The following is a 23093-nucleotide window of genomic DNA, read 5'->3' as shown; positions in this document are numbered from 1 at the left end:
CTGAGGCTGGATTGTTCTTAATTTGTTCATAAATTAAGAGGGTGTAAGCAGTGCTATTGCTAGCTTTTTTGCTCTTTTGCCAACAAAGTGAGTGAGACAGCCTTAATTTGCTGAAAAATTTGAATATTCACCGAAAAAGCACCCACACATCGCTAAAAATCCTCGATTTTGAGAAAAAGCGTTGTTCACAAATTGCATTTGGCAGAAGCTCAGCCTCAGCTTGTTCTCAATTTGTTCTTAACTTTTGACCAGTTTTGAGGCTCGTGTTCTTATAAAATTGTTCTTATAAAAAAAGAAAGTGTATTTTAGGAACTGATGTTATTGCTTTAAGTTGTATGTGACATTCCTTTTGCTGACGAACTTCCTTTTGTGTGAACAATATCAGCAAAAGCTGTCGCACCCTGGAATGCGTTGTTGTAACATGTTTACATCTGGCAACCATTGTTAATTATTTTGGAATAGTTCCCACATCCCGGTAATTAGAAGTGGGATGCGGAACTTGGAGAAGAGCTTCCCTGCTTTCCTACTTATCATTGTGTAATTACAGAAAGAAACAAAAATTTAGATTGGCAATATCAGAGAGAGGGAAATTTCTTAAAAATTTAATGACTTTACAGAGGTATAAATTAAGGCAGTTCCAAATTGCTATTCAGTGAGCTTGGAAAGAGAATCGAAACAGTGGCGGTAAGTTAGATTCTATTATGACAGATTCTTTATTCAACCTTCAACCTCTTATAATGATTGCAAGAATCTGCTTTTAAAGTTCAAAAGTATGGATTCGGCATTAATACTTAGATTAGACTTTGGCTGTGTAAAGTAAATTCATATGGATGAGAATATCAAAGCCAGAAATTATCATGAACAGGTAAAATAAAAGTGAAAATGGAAAGTTTCGTGAATCACGTTTATCTCACATTTTCAATTTTTGTTGAAAGAAAAAGCCTATATGCCCAAAAGATACTTTTTTGCCGTGATATTTGACTTTTAAATATTAAACAAAGTGAAAATACGACCCCAAATCAGCATCGCAAAAATAATTTTGAGAAAAGCTTGGTATCCTTTCCGTTAAATAAAGAACGATCTATAGGGAACGTAACAGAGACTATTGGAACATAAACGGCAGCCTTTTATTTTCGAAAACGAAACGTGTTAATTGGCTTGAAAGGCTGGCAAGAGGCAGGCTCACATTTCACCTTTGTTATTGCATTCTATTCCATGTTGCATTTTCTGATTTTGCATAACCGTTATTATTAAATTTCTGTTTTCGAGGAATTTTTATGAATTTATTCCTGTAATAAGATACAATGCAATATGTACGAAAAATACAATTTGTGATATCTTACTTGTTGTCATAGCAATGATGGTGCGCCGGTCTCTCATACTTTGGGCCTGCTTCTTCGGCATACTTGCTGCTGCAGACAAAGGTAAGATATTTGTCGACTCCAACTGCAGTTGTCCATTCAAAGTTAATCGAATCCTCATGATACTCTTTCTGCAAATGTTTTCTTCGTGCTAATTTGACGAGAATCTATTGATACGACGAGAAAGGGGTATTTAGCTTCTAGGCAAGAGTTGTAACAAGTTTTTCTAATTGGTTGTTGGTTCCTAATTATTCTGATGTTACAAATAAGTGCTATTTATTCATTGGTTCACCATGCAATAATATTGCATCTTAAACCCGAACACATGGTGGGGAGACACACACGTTTAGATAAACTTTTATTCCTTCTTTGAGCGTTTTTTCCTTCTCTCATGTGTAAACCAAAAAGTAATGAAAGTTAATTTTTAATTTTTCAGTTCAAAAGTGCTAAAGAGTATACTGTTTGACAACTTGTTTATACCGCTTTTAGGCTATTTGAACTCGTATTCGGATTCGCAGACCTCGGTATCACCAGATAAAGATGCGCTGGAACTGAATGAAAACAATGACCCTTCACCTTTTAAAGAGAAAGAGGAAGATGAAGGATTTTTAGATGACGGCAGTAGTGTCAACGAGGACCAAGGTAATATCTAAAAATCAATCCATAATATTTTTAAATTCAGTTATCGCTAAGAAATCTTTAATCTATTCCGTAACTTGGCTTTCTATCAAATTTGCAAGGAGTTTCCTGCGCCAGAGCTGGTTTTTGAGCGCGGACAACAAACATTTAGGCATAAAAACAGAGTACGTTACGCAACGATAAAACTCATGTTAAGCAACGTTAGCATGAAAAAACCACTATTGTGCCAGGAGGAGTTCGTTTTCACTATAGGACTCCATTGGTAACACTTTCAATAGGCAAGCGGCACTTGTTGGGCAACCTCGACAGTCATGTGCTCGCGTTACTAATTGGCCTATTTCGATCCACAACTGGGTATATATATTTCATAGCTTAATGAGATGTTCTGACGATTTATGCTCTGAAAAGTGTCAGACGAAAAGCTTTAGTATGACTCAAAATGTTTGCTTTTTTCAAAGCCATTATGACAAATGTTTTATCCAGTCTAACTCTCGACCTATTCCGAAATTGATTTTTGCCAAATCGAAGGCATATTGGCATATCATTGTTCCGAACTGATTCGATTTATGCTTTCTTCCATGTCTGAATTAAATTTGATAGCAGTCATTTTCCACTCAGGCTTGACACAAAGAGACCCTAGAATTGGTGGTCTGATAAGACTCATAGTTCGTGGAAGTCGCGGTGCTCGCCGGAGTAGGAGCCTCCGTATAAGGAGTCGCCGAAGAAGGAGCCGTCGACGAAGAGCTAGAAGAAGAAGGAGCCGTCGACGGAGAGCTAGGAGAAGAAGGAGTCGCCGAAGACGAGCTAGAAGAAGAAGGAGTCGCCGAAGACGAGCTAGAAGAAGAAGGAGTCGCCGAAGACGAGCTAGAAGAAGAAGGAGTCGCCGAAGACGAGCTAGAAGAAGAAGAAGAAGTCGCCGCCGATACAGAAGAGGTTACATAATGAGACGAAGGTTCCGCTACTACAAGGGATAGTAATCAATGGAATTAATCCTGAATTCAGTGGTTATCAAACATTATGAGTGGAAACAAAATTTTGTTTCTTGTGTAACCTTATTGTGCTATCAAACAATGCTAGGGCGACCGAAGGACTGACCAAAAATCAACTTTTGACTAAAATTGGCTTTGAAAAAATTTTAACATCATACTTGAGACTCTAGGCGAAAATCGTCACAAGTGGGCGATCATTTCTGACGTCACCTGTGACCGTGCCTTCAGCATCTATTATATTTCTCGAGAGGAACCGAAATGAAAGTGTTGCAAACAAATCTTTTAAGCTGCAACTGCAAACAAATGTTCAACGGCACAAGTACACAAGCTCCTTTGATTCCACTTGAAAACAGGGGTATAAGACCCGGTGGGCTCAGTCAGTTGGTCCAATATATATCATGTGTGTGTCTGAAAGTAGAAACTGGACCCTAGTCTCTGAGTCCGGGTTGCATAAAATGTACCCTTTCTCTGACTTTGCCAGAATTTTGTAACCCTTTTTACTGAGAATGTTCAAGCTCGAGCATGTCTTTTTGAAACCAAGTCATATATGAACAATTCAATTTCTTAAACTTATCTTATCTCTAAAGGCATATCAAAGGCAAAGTTCACTCAATTTTACAACAATCCCTTATGGTTCTTGATATAAATTAACAAAATCAGACAGCTGTAAAACTTTGACTGCAACATATTGCTTGCTTCACAACAATGCGCTCAATTTTTTTTTGAAGAAATGGAAAAGTTGTGTCCCTGCAATGAGTACAAACTAGCCAAGACTTAAACAAATACCCAAATTATTTATCTAGGATTAGAACAATGGACTAGATGCTACTGCAAAATTTGTTGTACTTCAATAGCCATTGATATACCAAAAAATCTGTAACATCATATCAGTCTAAAATTCTCAAGATTTATCCCAAGCTTTTTTCGAAATAAATTCCAAGGAAAATCCTAGTAGCCTCAAAAATTTCAAAGATCTTCAGCCTACGAGCAGATTTTACAGAATTTCCTCTATTTGTAAAGTCGGTGCGCACAGGACAGCAGGACCGAGGGAAATGGCATCCCGTAAAAACCAGACCCTAAGACCCAGGACCCCTAAGTACTAACATCAAAACAACCCTGAATATCAAAAGGGTCTTCACCCCGATAATGATGCAGGTCATGAGCAAGGCCTGTGTCTGCTATGAAGGTGCAGGCAATTTCCTTGGGTGCTGCTTGAAGCTTTTCCATGATACTGCCCTTCCTAGTCCGAAAAATATTATACAGTCAAGGCCAGCAAAACTGGGAAGGCCGGGGGGGGGGGGGGGCTTGGTCCCCCACTTTTCCTCAGAGTCTTGCTCATGACTACCCTGGGTACCAGACTCACTATTTAAAATAATATCTCTATTTTATTTTATAAATAGTGAGTCTGGTACCCAGGGTAGCTCATGACCTGCATCAAGGTTTTAGGCAAAAGTGGAAATAAATGTAGTATATCATTTTGCAAGCAACTCTGCCTAGTATTCTCTTAAATATGTCCTTAGCTTTACCTTTGTTGCTTTGTATTTACAATAGAAGACATATACAAAATTGAGTATGGGGAATTAACCGAAAAAATCGGTAATTGTTGAAGCTGTATAATGAGTAACAGCTTGGCTTAGGAAATAGGTCGAGAGACCTGATCCAGAAGAACTTGGTGCCAGCACAAATTGAAGGAATTTCGCTTTTTCTATTGCCTAAACTTTGCTCACACAGTCTATTTGTCACCAAAAAATTCCTCAGAAACAATACAAAAAGAAAGAAATCGCTGTTGAAGGGAGAGAAACTGACGAAAAGAAAATGAATATGTGATAAGAATTGAGGATATGTGAATTGTGAAAGAATTGTTTTATAAAAGAACATCAAGAAAAATTCAAAGTTTGATTGCATCGATAATCCATTCCTACTATGAAAGATAAGATCTAGAAGTGATTATAAATTCTATTAAAACTCTTTCCGACCAGCGCATTTTGAAAGTTTTACAATCACGATTTTTTGTTAAAAGCACCTTTTTTCCGAAATATTTAAGATCAGATGTTACAAAACAATATCCCAATTGTACAACTTGCTTAAAGGACAAGTGACACGCTTTTGGCGCCAAATTTTTTTTCTTTTAACTTAAAGTAAAATGCTGTATGAGAGTGTTGTTGAAATATTTTTCCTTTCTGATTTCATTTTCCTACTTAAAAACCCTTTTCAAATTATGGCGGGAAATGAATCACGTGACACCGTGACGTAGATTGTGATAATTTGTTATTGCTGCTACTGGTATACAGTGCAATATTACCGTTTACAACACGCTTCTAAACGAATTCAGTTCGTCTGGACCTGTCGCGTCGTGTTTCGTTAACTCTCTATTCATTACAGGAAAATTCCGAGTTATCACAATGTACGTGATAAAAAGCAAAATCGCGCCCCCTGCGCCCCCTGATTAGAATTTTTTGTTCTAAACCAGGAAAAACTTACTTCTAAAAGATGATCTATAAGTTGATGAAAAGAAAAGATAGGGTGAAAAGTGTGTCACTTGTCCTTTAATCTTTTATTTTAGTTGACAGTTCTTCTTTTGATTTATTTCCTTCTCCGTCTTATTTTGGGTACTTTAAAATCTAAAAAATGTTTCATTACGAGCTATATTATAAAGGTTATTCTAAAATTTTGCAAGACCTTTCTAATTTCAAGGAAACATTACAACAGATTAGACTATGGGACATGTTGATAAAACAAAGCTTAAGTATACTGTCTCGGATTTTCCTTCAGTCAAAATCCATTTTAGACACAGTTTCTGGCCCCCCAAATGTGTATCAGTGTACCGTAATGTTGTATAAAAAGCAATTGAACATCCATGTGCATGTGTATACGAAAATAATATTAAAATAATGAACTTTATGAAAATAATATACTTTGTGGCTATATCGCGCATGCATAATACAACATTTGAGCTTGATATGATATGATATGTGCAGTGGAGGGGCTGAGTCGTTCCCCGAGTCATACATTACGACCCGTAGAACCAGGATGTACGATTCGGAATTTACAGCGAGTTAGCCAATCTCTACATTATTATGCCGTAGTGATATCATTATAACGCAAGAGTTCACTCACCAAAATTTATTAGAAGCAGAGTAGAGTCAGTTAGAGCACCAATAGGATCGCGAGGCGTGGTCACATCGAGGGGAAGGACCAGGATTCTACTCGATAAGCACAGCTGCCTAGTGTCATAGAAGCTACTTCAGATGCTCGGCAGCTACAAATACAAAAAAAAAACAAAAAATAGCAAGTGTCTGCTGATTTCTGGTAGAGAAAGGCAGCGAATCCTCCCTATTTCTGTATATTTTCTACTCAATATAGGTTGTGGACTTAAATTAGTTTATATTTGCTATCTTTCAAAAGGAAAATGCAAATTTTAGGCTTGGGTAAAAGATCCAATTTCTCTACAATGGTTATAAAGACAACGTTAGAATGACATTTGGGTAAATCCATACATAAAAAAAGCACAAATTATTGAAAAATTGGGCATCAGTCTAATGCACCTGTGCGTTGTCACACAAAGTCATGTCGTAGAAGGTCGTATCTTTAGCACAATCATATTCAATAGAAAAATGAGTATAGAGTATGAAACGTCAGAACATAGACCGAAAATTTTACGCTAGGAAATATATACCCAGTTGTGGATCGAAATAGGTCAATCAGAAACGCGAACACATGATTGTCGAGATTGCCCAATCAGTGCCGCTTGTTATGAATCCTTGACCTCGGAAGAAATACACAGTTTCCTCCGATTTGTCTCCGAGAAAGCGATTCATCGAATACAACAAGTCTCTATAAACAACGTTATGAATTGGAAACAGCAAGCGAAGAATGCATACAAGTTAATTATAAGCGAATATCTCAAATACAAACGAATACAAGCAGAATACAACCCTCGGTTGTTCTCAATTCTCTAATCTTCCTCAAACATTTGACCTCCCTCCATCACCAAAACTCGACCTCCTTCCTCTCTCATTAATCATACTAATCTATTCTCATGCCACGCATACAAACCTTCCTTTTATACAATACACTCCCGCCCCGCCAATAGAGCAGTCAGTAATGTTAAAGTTTAAAATATTTAATCAAGTTACAGTGCATACTCAAATGTTATTCTATCTAACGACTCTGCCTTCTTCATCTTGTACAAATCTAATTATGGTCCGTGTAGTTCTTCCGCGACATCCTCTGTTAACTCAACTAGATATAACTTTCCCAATGGTCTCTTTATCTTCGTAGGTTTTTCTCCTTTTGAATAGCGTTAACAATTGCACTCCTCACTTTTACATTTTTGCTGGGTAATAACCCTTCAACTCGTCCCAGTCTCAACCTGTGTCTTGGAACTTTGTCTTCGTAAATTGTAACGACATTACCCTCCGCGATTTGTGCTCCCTTTCGCCAATTTTTCTTTTTGTGATATTCCCTTTAACCGGGAAGGTACTCTCGTCGAAATCTCGATTTGAAATTCTCCAGAACAATCTGTAAATACCGAGCTCTCCTCGTAGAAACTTCTTTTGTCAGATCACAATTCAAATCGTAAAATGTAGGACTAGGCTTGTAAAAAATTCGCCTGCCAATAATTAAATGAACGGGAGTCAACGCTTCTCCTAATTCTTCCGAGCTGTAAGTCAATGGACGCAAATTCGGCATGCTTTCGATCTCAGTTAAAATAGGACCTGACCTGGGACGCCTCTTCTTGACTGGAAACGAGATAGGCCACGTCTGAAAGACTCTGCTCCAAGATCCGGATTAAGCTCGAGATGTACAGCTCTGTATACTGCGCAGGTTGTTAACAATATGTAAGCCTTTTACATACGTTCATAAGTTCTATAAATGTTCTTAACGAACAAGGGTCCAGCAAAATCTACTCCAATTGAATTCTTAGAAAGTCAAAATCACAGTTGGCGACGGTGGTGCTGTTGATATTTCGTCACTTCTCCCATCGACTCTTTTGCACTTACAGTACTTCAACAATAGCATCCCTCCCCCAAAAGGTCTTACAATGGCAATAAACGTTGTCTCTGAAATATTCGATCGATTATAGATTTATCAAAAGCATTTGATTGTCTACCCCATATAATTCTAGTAGCCAAATTGGAAACTTATGGCTTCAGCGACAACGCAATGGAAATTTATGTATAGTTGTCTAGATAAAAGAGTACCACGAGTAAAAATATTTTAGTGATTGGATGGAAACAAAGCAAGGAGTTCCTCAAAGATCAATCTTAGGCCCGTTGCTTTTCAATATTTACATAAACAATATTTTTCTGCATTGGAACAAAAGCAAATTATGCAACTATGCAGATGATAATACAATTTGGCTGCCAAGTACTGATATGAATGAACTAACTGACGACTTAGAATCGGAAGCAGCTATTCTTAATACATGGTTTTATGAAAATTGTTTGGTGCTCAATGGCGATAAAAGTAAGCTTATAACATTTAAAGCCAATCGATCCAATTAAGAGGAATCTAAAATTCAAATAAATGGTTTTACTATAACAGAAAGTAAGATTGTTAAACTTTTGGGAGTAACACTAGACCATCAACTTAGATTAGAAGAACATATTAAAGTTTTTTGTAAAGAAGCTGGGAAAAAGATAAACGCATAAGCCAGGATTGCTTTGTATTATGACAAAGCTAAGCGAATTCTTTTAACAAAAACGTTCATGGTATCAGATATTAATTATTGTCCTCTTATTTGGATATTTTGCAGTAGGAAAAGTAATAGCCGGATAAACCGGATTCAAGAAAGAGCAATTAGAATAGCTCATGATGATTATGAATCAACTTTTGAACAACTTTTAAAAAAGAATAAAACAATTACTTCTCAAAAGAAGAATTCACAATATCTTGCGATAAAAATTTTCAAAACATTTAACAATTTGAATTCACCTTTTATGGATGAAATATTTTCCATAAATGAATTCCCATATTACTTAAGAAACTCCCAATTCAAAATAGCGGAGCCACATTACAAAATATATGGATTTTATACTGTATCATACAGAAGTAGCCAAATATGGAACTCACTCCCAAACGAGATAAAGTACTCCCCTACTCTACAAAAATTCGAGAAAAAAATCTCATAATTTATATCGTTTAATTGTACTTGTAATCTTTGCAAGGAATATGTTAGCAACATTGGTTATATTTGATTTACATTATATTTAGCGTTGGTGGTTTAAATTAGCTGACTTTAATTAGCTTGAGTATGCAGAGCTAGAAAATGTACCAACCTTAAATAAATAAAGAAACAAATAAATATGCTCTTTACTAATTGGCGTCCTCTTGCAATTAAAAAATTTTGATCTAAATTCCTTCAATGTTCCTGCAACACCATCGTGTTTTGGCTAAATGGATGTTAGTACTGTTAGAACTAAAGGATCTTGGAATTAGTACAGGGAATTTCGATTCGACCGGAAACGGCGCATTTTCTAGTCTTCACTTCTATCCTCAAATGATCGCAAATTATTTTGCAAATTGACGTACTTGTCCGAATGGCGTAAAATGTTCTGTTCGGCTTTAATAGCCAAAATTGTCAAAATTGTCAAAATTAGGGTGCTCAGGCGAATGTTCCCTCGACAAACACATGCTGGACGCAAAATCCATGCAACTCAACTGTGTTAACACTATCTGAGAAACTGTTCCTCTTCAGATATGCTCTTTCAGACTCGAGTGTTTTTGTATTTCGCAAATCAGCGACAATCTTGAGAAACGAGGTTTTTATGTAATTGCTTACTGGTGCATCCCAATCAACTTTTTCTTTACACACAGCTAGAAATGAAATTTTGAGCGACAAAATAACGGGGGAGATAATTCCTAAGGGATAAAAGATTTTCACCAGAGTACTCAAAATCGTTCTTTTTGTCATTTTTTCCTCATCGAAATTTTTCAGAATTTTCTTGAGTTCAACAATTAAATTGTCAGTTTCTCTGTTCCATGAAATAACGAGAATTTTCTCATTTTTGCAAAGTTCCACTTTCGCATGTTCAGTCCGGCTTTATTGAAACGCTATTATAAACTTCGGTATCTACTAAAACAAGGAACCACGTAAAACCACCTTAAACCACCTGAAATCACCTAAAATCATCTACAACCACCCACAACCATCTACAACCACAACAACCATTACATTGTTTTCAAAATTCGCATTGAAGTTAGCCGCCATAAACGAAATGAAATTCTATGAACACAGAAATATTTCCTTGTACACTTTTTTATAAAAACAATTTTTTAAGAACAAGAGCCTCAAATTTCACTAAAGTTTAATCTGGCCTTTTTGAGCTCACGAAAATAATTTAAAAAAATAATAATCAGTTATCAAACTTGACAAACAAATAAAACAAGCAAATTGGAGGCACACTGGGGTTTCCGACTGGGCACGAACGTAAAAATTTGCGACCATTCAACACAAATGGCAACAAAAACGGGCTTCCAATACTTAATGAAAAAGTGAAACAATTTAAGAACATTTCTGCTTGAAAATAAAAGAAAATTTAAGAACAGCCGGCCTAAAAATTTACATATAAAAAGCGCGTATTTCGGAATCGGGCCATTAAGGGCAGACTCATCCCCCTCACTTGGCCTTCATACCAGTATATCTATGAACAGATTTCCTTTTTTCGTGGGACTTCCACAAACTCACTAGAACTACTTTAGGCCTATTAGGTCTCTCGAATCCCTTGTGTCTTGAATAAGGACCTAAACCTTCTGGGACTTTGGTGTTCTCGGTTCGTCAAGATCGCGACATCAAATGCCGGTAATACTCCTTCGACTTCGCTTTGAGTTGTTGTTCTTTGATAACTGTCTGGCTGAAACTTCATTCTTTAAAAGGCTGTTTGATACTCGTACGTTTCCATTCTTTCTCTTTTCCGCGCGTTTCGAGTGTTCTTTTTCCACAGTCGAGAATATTTTTCTCGGAAGTAAATATAAAGGCTAGATGTTCCAAAAGATCAAATATCTTCCACAGAATTGTGATGTGGTGATATGATGCCTCACTGCAACAACGGGAACACAAACATTTTGGCTAACTTCCATGCGAATTTTGAAAATAAGGTGATGGTTGTTGTGGTTGTAGATGGTTGAAGATGGTTTAATATGGTTTCAGATCGTTGTAGGTGGTTGTAGATGGCTGTATGTAGGCACTGATCAGTGGTTGTAGGTGATTTCAGGCGGTTTTAGGTGGTTCCATGTTTTAGTGAGTACGTTTTAATTTCACGTATTGATCGAAAGCCTCGGTTTCGTTGTGAAAAGATGAAACGTAATCGTCCATCGCAATAGAGAGATTTTTCATGTTATTAACCAATTCTGTGCCAATTTCCTCGAAATTGTTCAAATGGCGACAAATGGTGGCGTTTAGCAAATACGGTGAGCAAATTACCCCAAACACATCTCGTGTGAATCTAAGGCCCTGTTCACACGATACCGGATTCATTTCGTATCGGATCGCTTTTCATATCGGAAATGCCTTTTGTTCACACGATGACGCTTGAATCCGATACGCTCCGTATCGTTTCTGCGGAGTCAAACCAATCCGCTCTGAATGTGGAATGGAATCATGCCGGATCCAGGGCCCCCACCAAAGAAGGAGGGCTGGGCTGGGGGACTATAGCCCCCCTTTTTGCTAAGCAAAAAATGACGCAATTAAAAATTGTGACGCGCCCTATTTATGCTTAAAACATTTATGTATGAATTGTTGTGGAAAGCTGCGAGTTTGCATGGGCCTAGCAACCAATTATTGTTAATGCATAATTTTTGCTTTGTTATGTTACTAACTAATTATACTAATGTTACCATAACGGAGAGTTCATATTACTCACAGAGGGGTTATAACACAATTAACTACGTTTCATGTATTATCTTTTTCGCGTCACTAGTTACGAGTAGAGTTTGAACTAACATGAGTGTTGATTGATTGCAAGAAAAAATGTTTCAGAGAAATTTGACTTCTTCTTTGTCGTTGCCTAAGAGTGTAACCAACGAAGTGTTGGATTATGAAGTTCCCAACATGAATTGAGAAATTGGGTTTATAGATAAAATGCCAAAAATGAAGAAAGTGAAAGGAAAATAACGAGTTGAAATCCTTCTCTAGTTTAAAAATGCATCGAAAAAACTAAAAAGTGATAAATCCCCGTGCATCAGCAAAATCAACACAAAAACAAATTCACAGCTGCAATACCAGCCACAACACAATACCAATTACTAGCTTGACCATTCAATTCAGTCTAGACAAATGGAATTCTCATAGAGTTACTGTATTGAGCAAACAATGAGACATAAATTTTTATAACTGTGTCAACTTACGAGCATGCAGTAAATCTGGTGTTACCGTTATAGAAATAGTTCCATTATCAGAATTCTGGCTGCGTCGTAACACTCCTGGACCACTTTCCTTGTCATCTCATTCGAGAGATAGCCAAAATTCTCTTAGACAATTTGCGTTTTTCTAAATGGAAATTTCTAGTGAGAATTATCCTCAGAAATCGATTTAGATGCCATTCTGGAGACTCTGGAAACTGAAATTTTATTTGTCGCGACATTTTTTAGGGAAATTATTCTGTTTTTCAGCCCCCCCCCCACTTTTAATGTAGTAGGACTAACCTCCCTTTATTATATGATTATAGCCTCGTTTACGTTTGTATATATACTTTAACAATTAACCTCAAATTCAGTCAATTACTTACTCACATCACGAGTCGTTGTGTTCATTTCGTGACTCACTCTAAAGCAGCGGACTTTCGTATCCGTTGAGATGGTAGAGCAAGGAAACACACTCTTTACATTTTATATCTTGATAATAATTCAAAATTTATAACATAACAGAACGAGGTTACGAAGATAACTGATCTACGCTTTACAAAGCTGCGGATTAAATAGTGCTTGTCACGTGATTATAAAAGGTCATGTGATCTGGGGAGTGTCCTTCTACATGAAATCCATGGCGGGGGCCTTGGGATCGCTTTTGAGCTCGTGTGAACGCATCAATCCGATACGGTTTCGCTCCGAAAAGGCAGCTTCGTTTTCGGGATTTTTAAAAACAGTTTGACACTCAAAATCAGAATCACAGTGGGTCGCAGATAATCAATAAACATGCCCCCTTTTGATGATGATGAGCTTGAAAATTCATTTCGAAATACTTCTTCAATTCAAAGCATTCAAAAGCAAAACAGCGTATCAGTTTCGTCACATCAAAAAATGCATTCAATCAGAAAAGAGCAAAACAACGAGCAACATTCCACGTTGCTATGCAAATGCTTCAAGACACTGGATTTTTCGGAGCAGTTTTGAAGCGTCGCGTCAGAACAGGAGTGAATCCGATATGAAATGAATCCGGTATCGTGTGAGCAGGGCCTAAAACCCTTGATATTTAGCCTGCGTGCAGACTGCACGCTGGCTATCGATATTGGGCTCTTTGAATGAACATTTTCAACCCACAAAAAACGCAACAGATTTCTTTGTGATGACTCTGGCCCCTCCCTCTCAGCGGATGCGTTTGCGAGGGTGGCAAATTATCCAGGCGACAATCCAAAAAATGGCAGTAAACTTTTACGGATTAACCATAATTGTTTCAGACTGTCTGAAAATGCATTCTGGGATGCTTGCGTAGGGCAATGGCTCATTGTTAGCAACGAGTCTTTAATTTTGTAGTTGTCCTCTCAACAAAGAGGTTATTAGGGAAGTACGTAACCTTTCCAACTTCGACGCATCCATTTTGATCAACCTTTTCAAGGATACCCTTTTCTAATTGATCCTTAATTACGTTACTGTAATCGCTGGCAACCTTTGGATCTGTTTTCAAACGACTGGTTAATGAAATTAGCCTCTTTTTTGCTTGTCCAAAGTTATCTGGAAGCAAAGAATGCTCCTCTTTTCAAAGGCAATTTTATATCAATGTCGTCCATCAATAAATTCTAAACTCGATTCAAATTCTTTATCAATAAGGAGCCAAATCGACTTCTCTTTTGCAACCTGCAGATTTTCCCAGGGTACTAGACATTCCCAATACCAAGCAACAATGACGCGAGCAACAGTGAGAATGAAAATTTGAAGAAACGAAGACATTCGTTTATAACTGGATGTGGAATAAAATGAATCAATTAAAGGCGGTCATGGTAAATAGGAAGCGTATACCCTAATTGGAAAAAATTGCTGAGTCAGTATGATAGCTTCGCTAATCTGATTGGCTGTCAAGCAAACTCCACACTCTTTGTTCCGCCGTTTCTAAAAAGGTTCTTTCTTTCTCTCTCTTTTCTCTTGCTCTCTACAAAAGATTTCAAAACTTCTTCCCCTTTTTGTACCTTTCAAATGCCACAAAGGCTTTTCAAATGCCTTTCGTTTTCGACAAAGAATGCCTGATCACATGAAAACAAACTTATCACATGGAAACAGACAAACCCCCCGCGGAGAACCAGTATTTACCATGACTCAATGCCTTTAATCATGAACAAACGGGGGCTTGGGGGTAGTAGCCCCCAACAGACAGCGAAAAAATTCAAAGAATAAAGTTCTCGAGACTGATTTTGAAACTGATGCAATTGTACGAGATTGAATCCTTAACTGTCTAAACTTCTGGGATTCGAACTTTCGATTGTTTCAGAGACTGGGCGACATCGAAATGTTTGTAATTCAATTCAACCTCCGACCAGGAAACAGAAACGTGGGTCGCTAAAGTGCAGTCGTCCCCAAAAATCCCTTAAGCTTACAACTAAATACCAAATAAAAAAATAGATACCCTAGTTATATTAATATAATCTATATACAGAGATTTACAGTAGTCTATCTTATAGCAGCTGCTCATCCAGGGAGTCGTGTTTTATATTGTGTTCAGCTCGTATAATAACTTTCCAATCGCTTTTTGAATTTAGTAAGTTTAGGGAGCTCTCCATTATTGATAAGAAAATCGTTCCAAACTTCCAGTGCCGAATAGTGAATTCCCTGCAATTCCTTGTTCTGTAGTTGGAGTGCTGGGTCCTATAAAGGCAAAATTTGAAAGCAAATTTTGGGGTTTCTGTAGCCACTGAACTGATCTCAAAAAGATTTTTCCGAAGAACGTGTGAGCCAAAGCACACTGAAGAAAAGGTGTGCAACGTCGTCTTTTTGGTTCATCTGTATATATCACAGACGATAAGTCATCCAGTCGTTGCTGAAACATAACTACACACCAGTGCGATTCACACCTCGAATGTGCAACCCTTCTATAGTATTCTGTCTCTATCAATCAATCTTTTTATGGTACAAAAGATCGTCGATCGAACATAGATCGAAAATTCTACGCTAAGAATTATATACCCAGTTGTGAATGGAAATAGGCCAATTAGAAACGCGAGCACGTGACTGTTGTGGTTGCCCAATCAGTGTCGCTTGCCTATTGAAAATGTTACCAATGGAGTCTAAAGGTGAAAGCGAACTCCTTCTGTTCACACAAAAGCGGGTTTTTTGTGTTTATCTAGATAGATTCCAAAACTGCTAGATGGGACGATGATTGGGCTTCGCCAATAATCCAAAAACATGTCGCCATTATAGTATTTAGCACAATCTTCTGGGTTTTCCAGTAAATGCTGCCCGATAGCGGAATCGCATGTTTTTCTAGTTTTTTATCTGCAAGACCCAAGTAGCCTGTGCTCCAGACCCCTAACTTGAAAGTGGAGCCTAATCCAAACCTTCCTCATTTAGCAGCTCAAAATAACAATGTATTTTTTCGACCATTGTCGTCGTTCACAGCTATAAAGTTAATAGCACAGTTGTCTGATTGACAGTTGTTGTTAAAAAATTATGTAAAAATTATCTCTTTAGTCTGGGCTGTTAGAACATAAATCGTGCAAATTCTGATACCAGCATGAAAATGGGTACACTGAGGTAATTCACACGCTGATAACGATGCCGAACAGACACAAGCCGAAAAATGCCCCCAAGTGCTATTTTTAGATTGTCCCCAGTCCTCGAATTGGGCCAATCTCCAGATGTCATTACTAATTTGTCAAAAAAGTGCAAAAGGAAAGATTTAGGTGCATTATCATGTATTAAAATGTATTTAGAGAAAAGGAAATAAAAAAATTGCCCCTTGATGCTATTTTTAGAATATGATATTGGTACCCATGTCTCTTTTTGGGCATTCTTCTCTAAATAATTACTCTCTTTTATATGAATATGAAATCTATTCTTTCAACAAACCGGAAAGTTATACGAAAAGATGTAATTTACAATCTTACCCCTTGATGCTATTTTAGGAATGGGGTACTGGAACCCAGTTCTCGAATTTGGGTTTTACCTTCATAGTCTAGGCTTTAAGCACAGTATTTGACTTGAATTGTGCAAATTGTGATACCAGCATGAAAATAGGTATACTGGGGCAATTTAACACGTTGTTAATGATGCTTTACAGACACAAGCTAAAAAACGCCCCCAAGTGATATTTTTAGACTGGGGTACTTGACCCAAATCTTCTATTTCGGATTTCATCATACGTAGCTAACTAACGTTTAAAATGACCATCAAGGCAAAGCTTTAAATATAATTCTACACAATAAAAGTATAACACAGAAGCAATTAAAATATCACCCTTGATGCTATTTTTAGAGTGGACTACTGGAGCCCAGGCCTCTATAAGCTTTCTTTTATAAATCATTACTATTTTTGGTATGAATGTGAAATAAAGTGAATATTAAATCTCTGGATTGCTACTACTCCTCTCAGAGGCCTTCACGAGAAGCATAGAAGAACTACCTATTGAAGGTTGGAAAGCACAGAGGCTAGAAGAATCAGTGCAATTCTATTATTGGTTTTCTGTAATGGAGTTAGAGTCAATGCTATTTTTGCTAGTTAAAGCAACAAGGGAGTCAAATCACCACGTGTTTCCAAGTGCCTTAATCAGATTTAGTCTGAGATCAGGCTCTCGGGGCGGAGATGGTGGGGGCGAAAGAGGGAAAAGGAGAGCCTGAGGACATGCCTTTCAAATCTGCTTGTTGTAAATACTTAATTAATTCGTAATTTTGGTTTCCGTAATGAATAATTATGCAAAACCTCATTTGCACTCCGAAGCTCTCATATGGCAATCCATGTCGCGCCACAGCAGCCACGCTCGCGAAAAGCACACAAATTACTTGAAAAATTTACAGTCAATTGGTATTATTGCAAATCCGGCATGCGCTCATGGCTCATCCTTCAGTTTTAAAAGATTCGAGCAATGTGAAGCGCCTTTTCACTTGCTGTTGCTGCCTAAAGTGCTTGAGTGCTTCCAAGGCTACGTCTTCTCTGGGCAACAAAATAATAACAAAATTCCGGCCGACGTATAAAGACTTCATTCTCTCTTCAGAATCATCTTTTTCTCTTTTAGACCAAATCCAAAGATATTGTCAATACAAATTAGGCCTAGTTTGTTTTAATAGTTTGTTCTTGAAACAAAATGACACTGAACTAGCAACGAAAGTAGGGAAAACTGACAAGGATGCCAATTTTAACACGAGTATTTATCGACAACAAGGCAGCCAAGATGGCGAAAGGTCTTGATTGGGAGACGGTGAAAACTAAATTGAATGAAATAGCCAATTGCTTTCGAGCAAGATACGATGTGGATAAAATCTATCCGGATAAAAGCGTTTACACTGTACCACAAAGCTATCCGAACTAATTTAACCCATTTTCCTAGGTGAACCAGTGGCGTACCCAGGTGAAACGCACTTTTTGCAAAATTTTCCCCCATTATTTGATTCATTTTAGCTACGGTAAATAGCAAAGTACTTAACAATTGTTTTTGACACAAGCATACAGTATACTACCCCCCCCCCAATGAGTTTAACATCGTTTTTTGACAAATCTCGAGGACCATATTTTAGAAAAGTGCGGGGGGGGTCTGGACCCCCCATTCCCCCCTTTGGGTACGCCACGAGATTTTGTTCGGATAGCCGCTCTCAAATTCGTGCGGATAGCCGCTCTCAAATTTTTGCGGATAGTGTGGGTCTAGTGTAAACGCGAAACCTATCTGAACTAATTTTGATGCGGATAAAATTTATCCGGCACAGTGTAAACTAGGCCTAATTAATTCGCTGCAAAATTCGCCTCATTGAAATCAGCCTTAAGATGTAATTATATGTTGGAGTGTGATCTTTTTCGAATTTTCCAAGGCCACTTCTTTTGATATTTTGAAATGGGAACGTAAATAGGTGAAGTTGTTTTTTTCTTTTGAATTTGATTGAAAGGATTACGAATACAATTATCTAAATGAGGTAGAATTTGTCTCGGAGACTGGGTGCTTTTGTTAGAATTCAAAGCTTCTTCCTCAATTAAGAGGTCTTTTTTCGGTCAGTCAAAGATCACATTCAAATACTTGTTTATCAGTTTGTGTTTGTCCTGACGTAGAATATCCTCGCCCCCGCATCTCTTTTCAAATAACACTGTTTTGGAATTCTTCTCATTCAATTTCGAATCATGTCAGTAAGAAAAGTAATGAGCCTTTTCTTTGCCAAATTGCCAATAAATAAGAGCTACAGCATCGGTTGCCCCACAGCATCGAGGGCGTCGTTTGAGGTAAGATCATTAGTTGTTTCGACTTTGAAGATGGTCAGCATTAAGCGTTTTTTTGTTGATTTTTAATTCATCAGACTTGCAATTCACAGTGCAATATTGCAGTTCTTTCGTTGATTTTTTCTGTGTTGCACTTGAATTCCGCTTCAATGATTTCAAATCCTTTGATTTCAGGGAGTGCTGAAAAAAATGAGGGTTCTTATTCTGCTTCTTATTGGGATCGTGGTCAGTGCGTACGGTAAGGAATAACGCTGAATTATTTCTGCAATTTTACATTAAATCTAGAAGGCAAGATCATTATTTTTTGCGCCTATTTTAAACCTCTTTAAATTTATGGAAATCTTGAAAACTTCCAGCAAATTTCTATGGCATTTACGAAGTTCGTGAGTAACCTTCTGAAAAACTATCTTTTGCAGCTAGACCTTTTTAGAAAATTAACCATAATTTCTACTGAGTTTCTTTTTCACCTAATATTTAATTATTTTCTGCGTTGCAGCTGACCCAGTCCAAGTGAACGATGACTCAACAGAGGCTGTAGATCTCTTAGCCGATAAAGGAGATGCCCCCGATGAGGATGAGACGGTTGATGAGGATCCCGCGAGTGAAGAGGACACTGAGACCGAAGATGATGCAGAAAGTGATACAGAAGAAAACCCCAAGGAAGCCGAGTCTGACAATGTCGAAGAAACAGGGCTAGCTGACTGGCAAGGTGAGATTAATGACCTTGGGTGGCTCACCCATACCTGGAAGATTGCACCATTCTCTCTTTTTTATCTTCCTTCAATATATGAGCAACAAATGTAAAGGTAGCCACTATTTCCTTGCCCATTTCTGTTACCGTAAACTTAGGTTAGTGTTACATGGATATCAAAGTTCCCTTTTTTTTAGAGGATCCACGTCGACGTGTATGGTATTGCCGACCGAACAGGTATCACCGTTGTACCCGACGTAAAGTTTGCGTTGGAAGAGGCAAAGGAAGAAAATGTTTCCATCTAGGACTCAGATGTCCTTGCAGGTGTCGCAGAGGATACACACGTCGTTGCCGTGGCAATCGTTGCGCTTGTATAAGGCAGTGCAGACCGAACAGGTATCACCGTTGTACCCGACGTAAAGTTTGCGTTGGAAAAGGCATAAGCAGAAAATGTTACTATCGAGGACTCAAATGTCCTTGCAGGTGTCCCAGAGGATACGCACGTCGTTGCCGTGGCAATCGTTGCATTTGCAGACGTCGTATAACGTATTGCAGACCGAACTGGTATCACCGTTGTACCCGACGTAAAGTTTGCGTTGGAAGAGGCAAAGGAAGAAAATGTTTCCATCTAGGACTCAGATGTCCTTGCAGGTGTCGCAGAGGATACACACGTCGTTGCCATGGCAATCGTTGCGCTTGTATAAGGCAGTGCAGACCGAACAGGTATCACCGTTGTACCCGACGTAAAGTTTGCGTTGGAAAAGGCATAAGAAAAAGATGTTCCTTTCGAGGACTCAAATGTCCTTGCAGGTGTCCCAGAGGATACGCACGTCGTTGCCGTGGCAATCGTTGCATTTGCAGACGTCGTATAACGTATTGCAGACCGAACAGGTATCACCGTTGTACCCGACGTAAAGTTTGCGTTGGAAGAGGCAAAGGAAGAAAATGTTTCCATCTAGGACTCAGATGTCCTTGCAGGTGTCGCAGAGGATACACACGTCGTTGCCGTGGCAATCGTTGCGCTTGTATAAGGCAGTGCAGACCGAACAGGTATCACCGTTGTACCCGACGTAAAGTTTGCGTTGGAAAAGGCATAAGCAAAAGATGTTACTATCGAGGACTCAAATGTCCTTGCAGGTGTCCCAGAGGATACGCACGTCGTTGCCGTGGCAATCGTTGCATTTGCAGACGTCGTATAACGTATTGCAGACCGAACAGGTATCACCGTTGTACCCGACGTAAAGTTTGCGTTGGAAGAGGCAAAGGAAGAAAATGTTTCCATCTAGGACTCAGATGTCCTTGCAGGTGTCGCAGAGGATACACACGTCGTTGCCGTGGCAATCGTTGCGCTTGTATAAGGCAGTGCAGACCGAACAGGTATCACCGTTGTACCCGACGTAAAGTTTGCGTTGGAAAAGGCATAAGCAGAAAATGTTACTATCGAGGACTCAAATGTCCTTGCAGGTGTCCCAAAGGATTCAGACGTCGTTGCCGTGGCAATCGTTGCATTTGCAGACCCTTCCGAGGTTGATAAATCTTAAGGTTGGAATTTGTTTTACTTTCAATATTTTTTGCAATATTGTAAGCTGTGGAGTTCACTAGTTTTTCAACCTGTTGTTTTCGTTAATAACACCGCCAGAAAATTTAGAACTAAAACTTTTTTATCTACTTTTTAGCTCTTGGATGGTACCAGACGACAATTGAATCCAAAGACTATCAAACACTTTTTTAATTGGTTTTTAATCCCACACTTTTGCTTTTACTTGCACACAATCATTCAGAAATAATTGTTTGCCTTCTTTATTGTTGTATGTCTTCATTTAAGGGTCGAAGGTTGTCTTGGCAAAAACAATTTTTTCCATTTAGCATGGTAAAAATTTTTTCCCTGTAGAATTCCAATTTTTCTTTCTGTTACAAAGCTTAAGGGATGCTCCATTTTTAGAGAAAATCTGAACCACGACAAAATTGAATTGGTGGTATTGCTTCGGCAAAATTTTCCGCTGTCGTGAGCAGCAAATTTCTTGCCAACCCAAAATTCATTTTGAATTTAGATTTTTTCTGGATCAAAGTTATCTTAAATTTGCCCTTTCTGAAACTGGAATCAAATGAGATCTCCATGATTGAAATGCCACTGAACTCTGACTAGACTGCCATTTAAAAAATCTATTTTCTAGCAAATCTGTAACTGAAGGAGTATCATGAGTAGTATATGAATATGGGCATAACTTATTAAAGACAGCGATGGTGGCAAAGATTGTTCAAAACATATTGAGTGATTAGTGTCGTGGTAGGCTAAGCAAGGAGAAATTGGTTTTACAATAACAGCTAATATTAAAGAGGCTAGGATTGTCATGAATTGGGGGGGGGGGGGGGTCAGCAGAGCGAAGGAATATAAAGCATGCAGTGGATCATGGCACCACAAGCGAATTATTAGCTTCGCCACTGTGCCCGCCTGAGGCTTTTCTGGGTATTTTCACAATAGCTGAAAACACTTTTTTCAAGGGAGCTGATCTAACCTTAACTTAAATTGGGTACCTTGCTGTGGTGCCGAAAACCCTGTTTATTTTTTTGCTGGCTTCGCCACTGATGTTGCAATAACACAGAAAAACGTAGTTTGGTCCTAACCCAGCTACTAGGTATTTCTTTCTCTCAAGGAAAATTATGGTAATTTCTAAAAAAAATCGTCTTGCTCCAGATTTTTGGGGGGTCCAGTCCCCCCCGCCGGAATTTACGGCCCTGGTTGTCGACAAGGTAAACATTTTCACATTCTGTAGTTTTGTTTCCTTTTAAGTTTATTGTAGTAGGCCTATATCAATGACTTCTTAAGAACCTGGATACACAGGCAACCTGGGATGGCGATAAGACATTATGTACCGTCAATTTCAGAGAGCCGACAATTTTATAAAAATTGTAAACCGATTTCATGAACTCTCTTGTACAGTTTTAGTGCTTATAACTACGTTGCAACCTGTGTATGCAAACTTTGCTTCGTTACGAAACAAGTCAGGGGTTCTTGTGTTTAACAACTTCTTGTGCTCAGGGGCGTAACTTGGCCAATAGTTTTGGGGGGGGGGGTGAAAAGGGTTTCTGCCCTGCAAAACTGAGTGGTGCCCTGCAGACCTCGTAGTAACGGTTTGTCTATAAGTTACTAGTGAAAGCTTTACCAGTGTACACTGGTCTTTACCAAGGACAAACTTCTAAGGAAAAAAAACAAACTTGAAACTTCATTGCCTATGAAATTTCTATTTCTCTACGCGAGCGTAAATTGTTTTTTTATATTCACTTCATTTAATGTTGGTTTGCAAAATTAAGCTAATAAACAGCTAACTGGGGGATGGGGGGTGGGTAATGATGTAGACAGCGGAACGAAATTTAACCCAGTGGGGCTAAGAGTCGAGTTTAGTGAGGTAGGAGGACCCATGGTTGGGTCCGACGTGAAGAAATTTTTTGAAATTATACCTTGTAAAAAGGGCTAAAAAGCATCTTTCAGACAAAAATTTAGCAAAATACTATTGTGCTAAAAGAATTGATTGTTTTTTGAAAATATTATTGTTAATTGGGAAAAAACGGGAGGGGGATGTCATGCTAAAACTCTAGTGTTAGACGTTGGGGAAGGAAAGAAACGGCAACCTTTCGTTTCAGATTGCACGTAGTTGTGAATGACAGAGGAAGATGTTGTTTTGATTGGGAGAATTTTTTTCCTGAACAGAAATGTGCAGTTTCTTGTATCAAGAAGGCCAAAATTAAAAATGATACAGAAAGTGATTTACTGACTTAGTGCAAATAAAAGAAAAATAATAAAAATATACGCGAAAAAGTTAGCAATTAGATGAAACAAAATCGGTATCT

At 38.2% G+C, this 23093-nt stretch overlaps 2 protein-coding genes across 3 annotated transcripts; both read left to right on the top strand.

Annotated features, from left to right (window-relative positions):
* The first annotated feature begins 498 nt into the window (after positions 1 to 498).
* LOC135688831 (uncharacterized) lies at positions 499 to 3107 on the top strand. Its single transcript, XM_065205865.2, has 4 exons — positions 499 to 684; positions 1356 to 1424; positions 1851 to 2003; positions 2619 to 3107. Exons 2-4 carry the CDS (start codon positions 1358 to 1360, stop codon positions 2972 to 2974), a joined length of 576 nt encoding a protein of 191 aa, XP_065061937.2. The 5' UTR covers positions 499 to 684; positions 1356 to 1357; the 3' UTR covers positions 2975 to 3107.
* Positions 3108 to 18442: 15335 nt separating this feature from the next.
* LOC148959289 (uncharacterized) lies at positions 18443 to 21031 on the top strand. 2 transcript variants are annotated; one of them, XM_089110429.1, is made up of 6 exons: positions 18443 to 18556; positions 18728 to 18791; positions 19050 to 19262; positions 19442 to 19481; positions 20295 to 20786; positions 20921 to 21031. In XM_089110429.1, exons 1-5 carry the CDS (start codon positions 18458 to 18460, stop codon positions 20773 to 20775), a joined length of 897 nt encoding a protein of 298 aa, XP_088966555.1. In that variant the 5' UTR covers positions 18443 to 18457; the 3' UTR covers positions 20776 to 20786; positions 20921 to 21031. The 2 variants fall into 2 exon arrangements, with proteins under 2 accessions (XP_088966555.1, XP_088966554.1); XM_089110428.1 differs by having other exon boundaries at positions 19442 to 20786.
* Positions 21032 to 23093: the final 2062 nt, after the last annotated feature.

This window comes from Rhopilema esculentum, chromosome 10 (genome assembly GCF_057945365.1).
Source record: "Rhopilema esculentum isolate cy_ngs chromosome 10, ASM5794536v1, whole genome shotgun sequence".
In the NCBI taxonomy this organism is placed as follows: domain Eukaryota; kingdom Metazoa; phylum Cnidaria; class Scyphozoa; order Rhizostomeae; family Rhizostomatidae; genus Rhopilema; species Rhopilema esculentum.
The sequence above is the reverse complement of the archived record's forward strand: the minus strand, read 5'-3'. Positions and strand labels throughout refer to the sequence as shown.

Bases quoted from the DNA above. Each gene is read 5' to 3' on its own strand.
- LOC135688831 (XM_065205865.2), top strand. From the start codon at position 1,358: ATGATGGTGCGCCGGTCTCTCATACTTTGGGCCTGCTTCTTCGGCATA. The intron at 1,425-1,850 runs GTAAGATATTTG...TACCGCTTTTAG, and splicing joins ACTTGCTGCTGCAGACAAAG to GCTATTTGAACTCGTATTCG. The intron at 2,004-2,618 runs GTAATATCTAAA...TTTTCCACTCAG, and splicing joins TAGTGTCAACGAGGACCAAG to GCTTGACACAAAGAGACCCT.
- LOC148959289 (XM_089110428.1), top strand. From the start codon at position 18,458: ATGTCAGTAAGAAAAGTAATGAGCCTTTTCTTTGCCAAATTGCCAATA. The intron at 18,792-19,049 runs GTAAGGAATAAC...TCTGCGTTGCAG, and splicing joins GATCGTGGTCAGTGCGTACG to CTGACCCAGTCCAAGTGAAC. The intron at 19,263-19,441 runs GTGAGATTAATG...CCTTTTTTTTAG, and splicing joins AGGGCTAGCTGACTGGCAAG to AGGATCCACGTCGACGTGTA.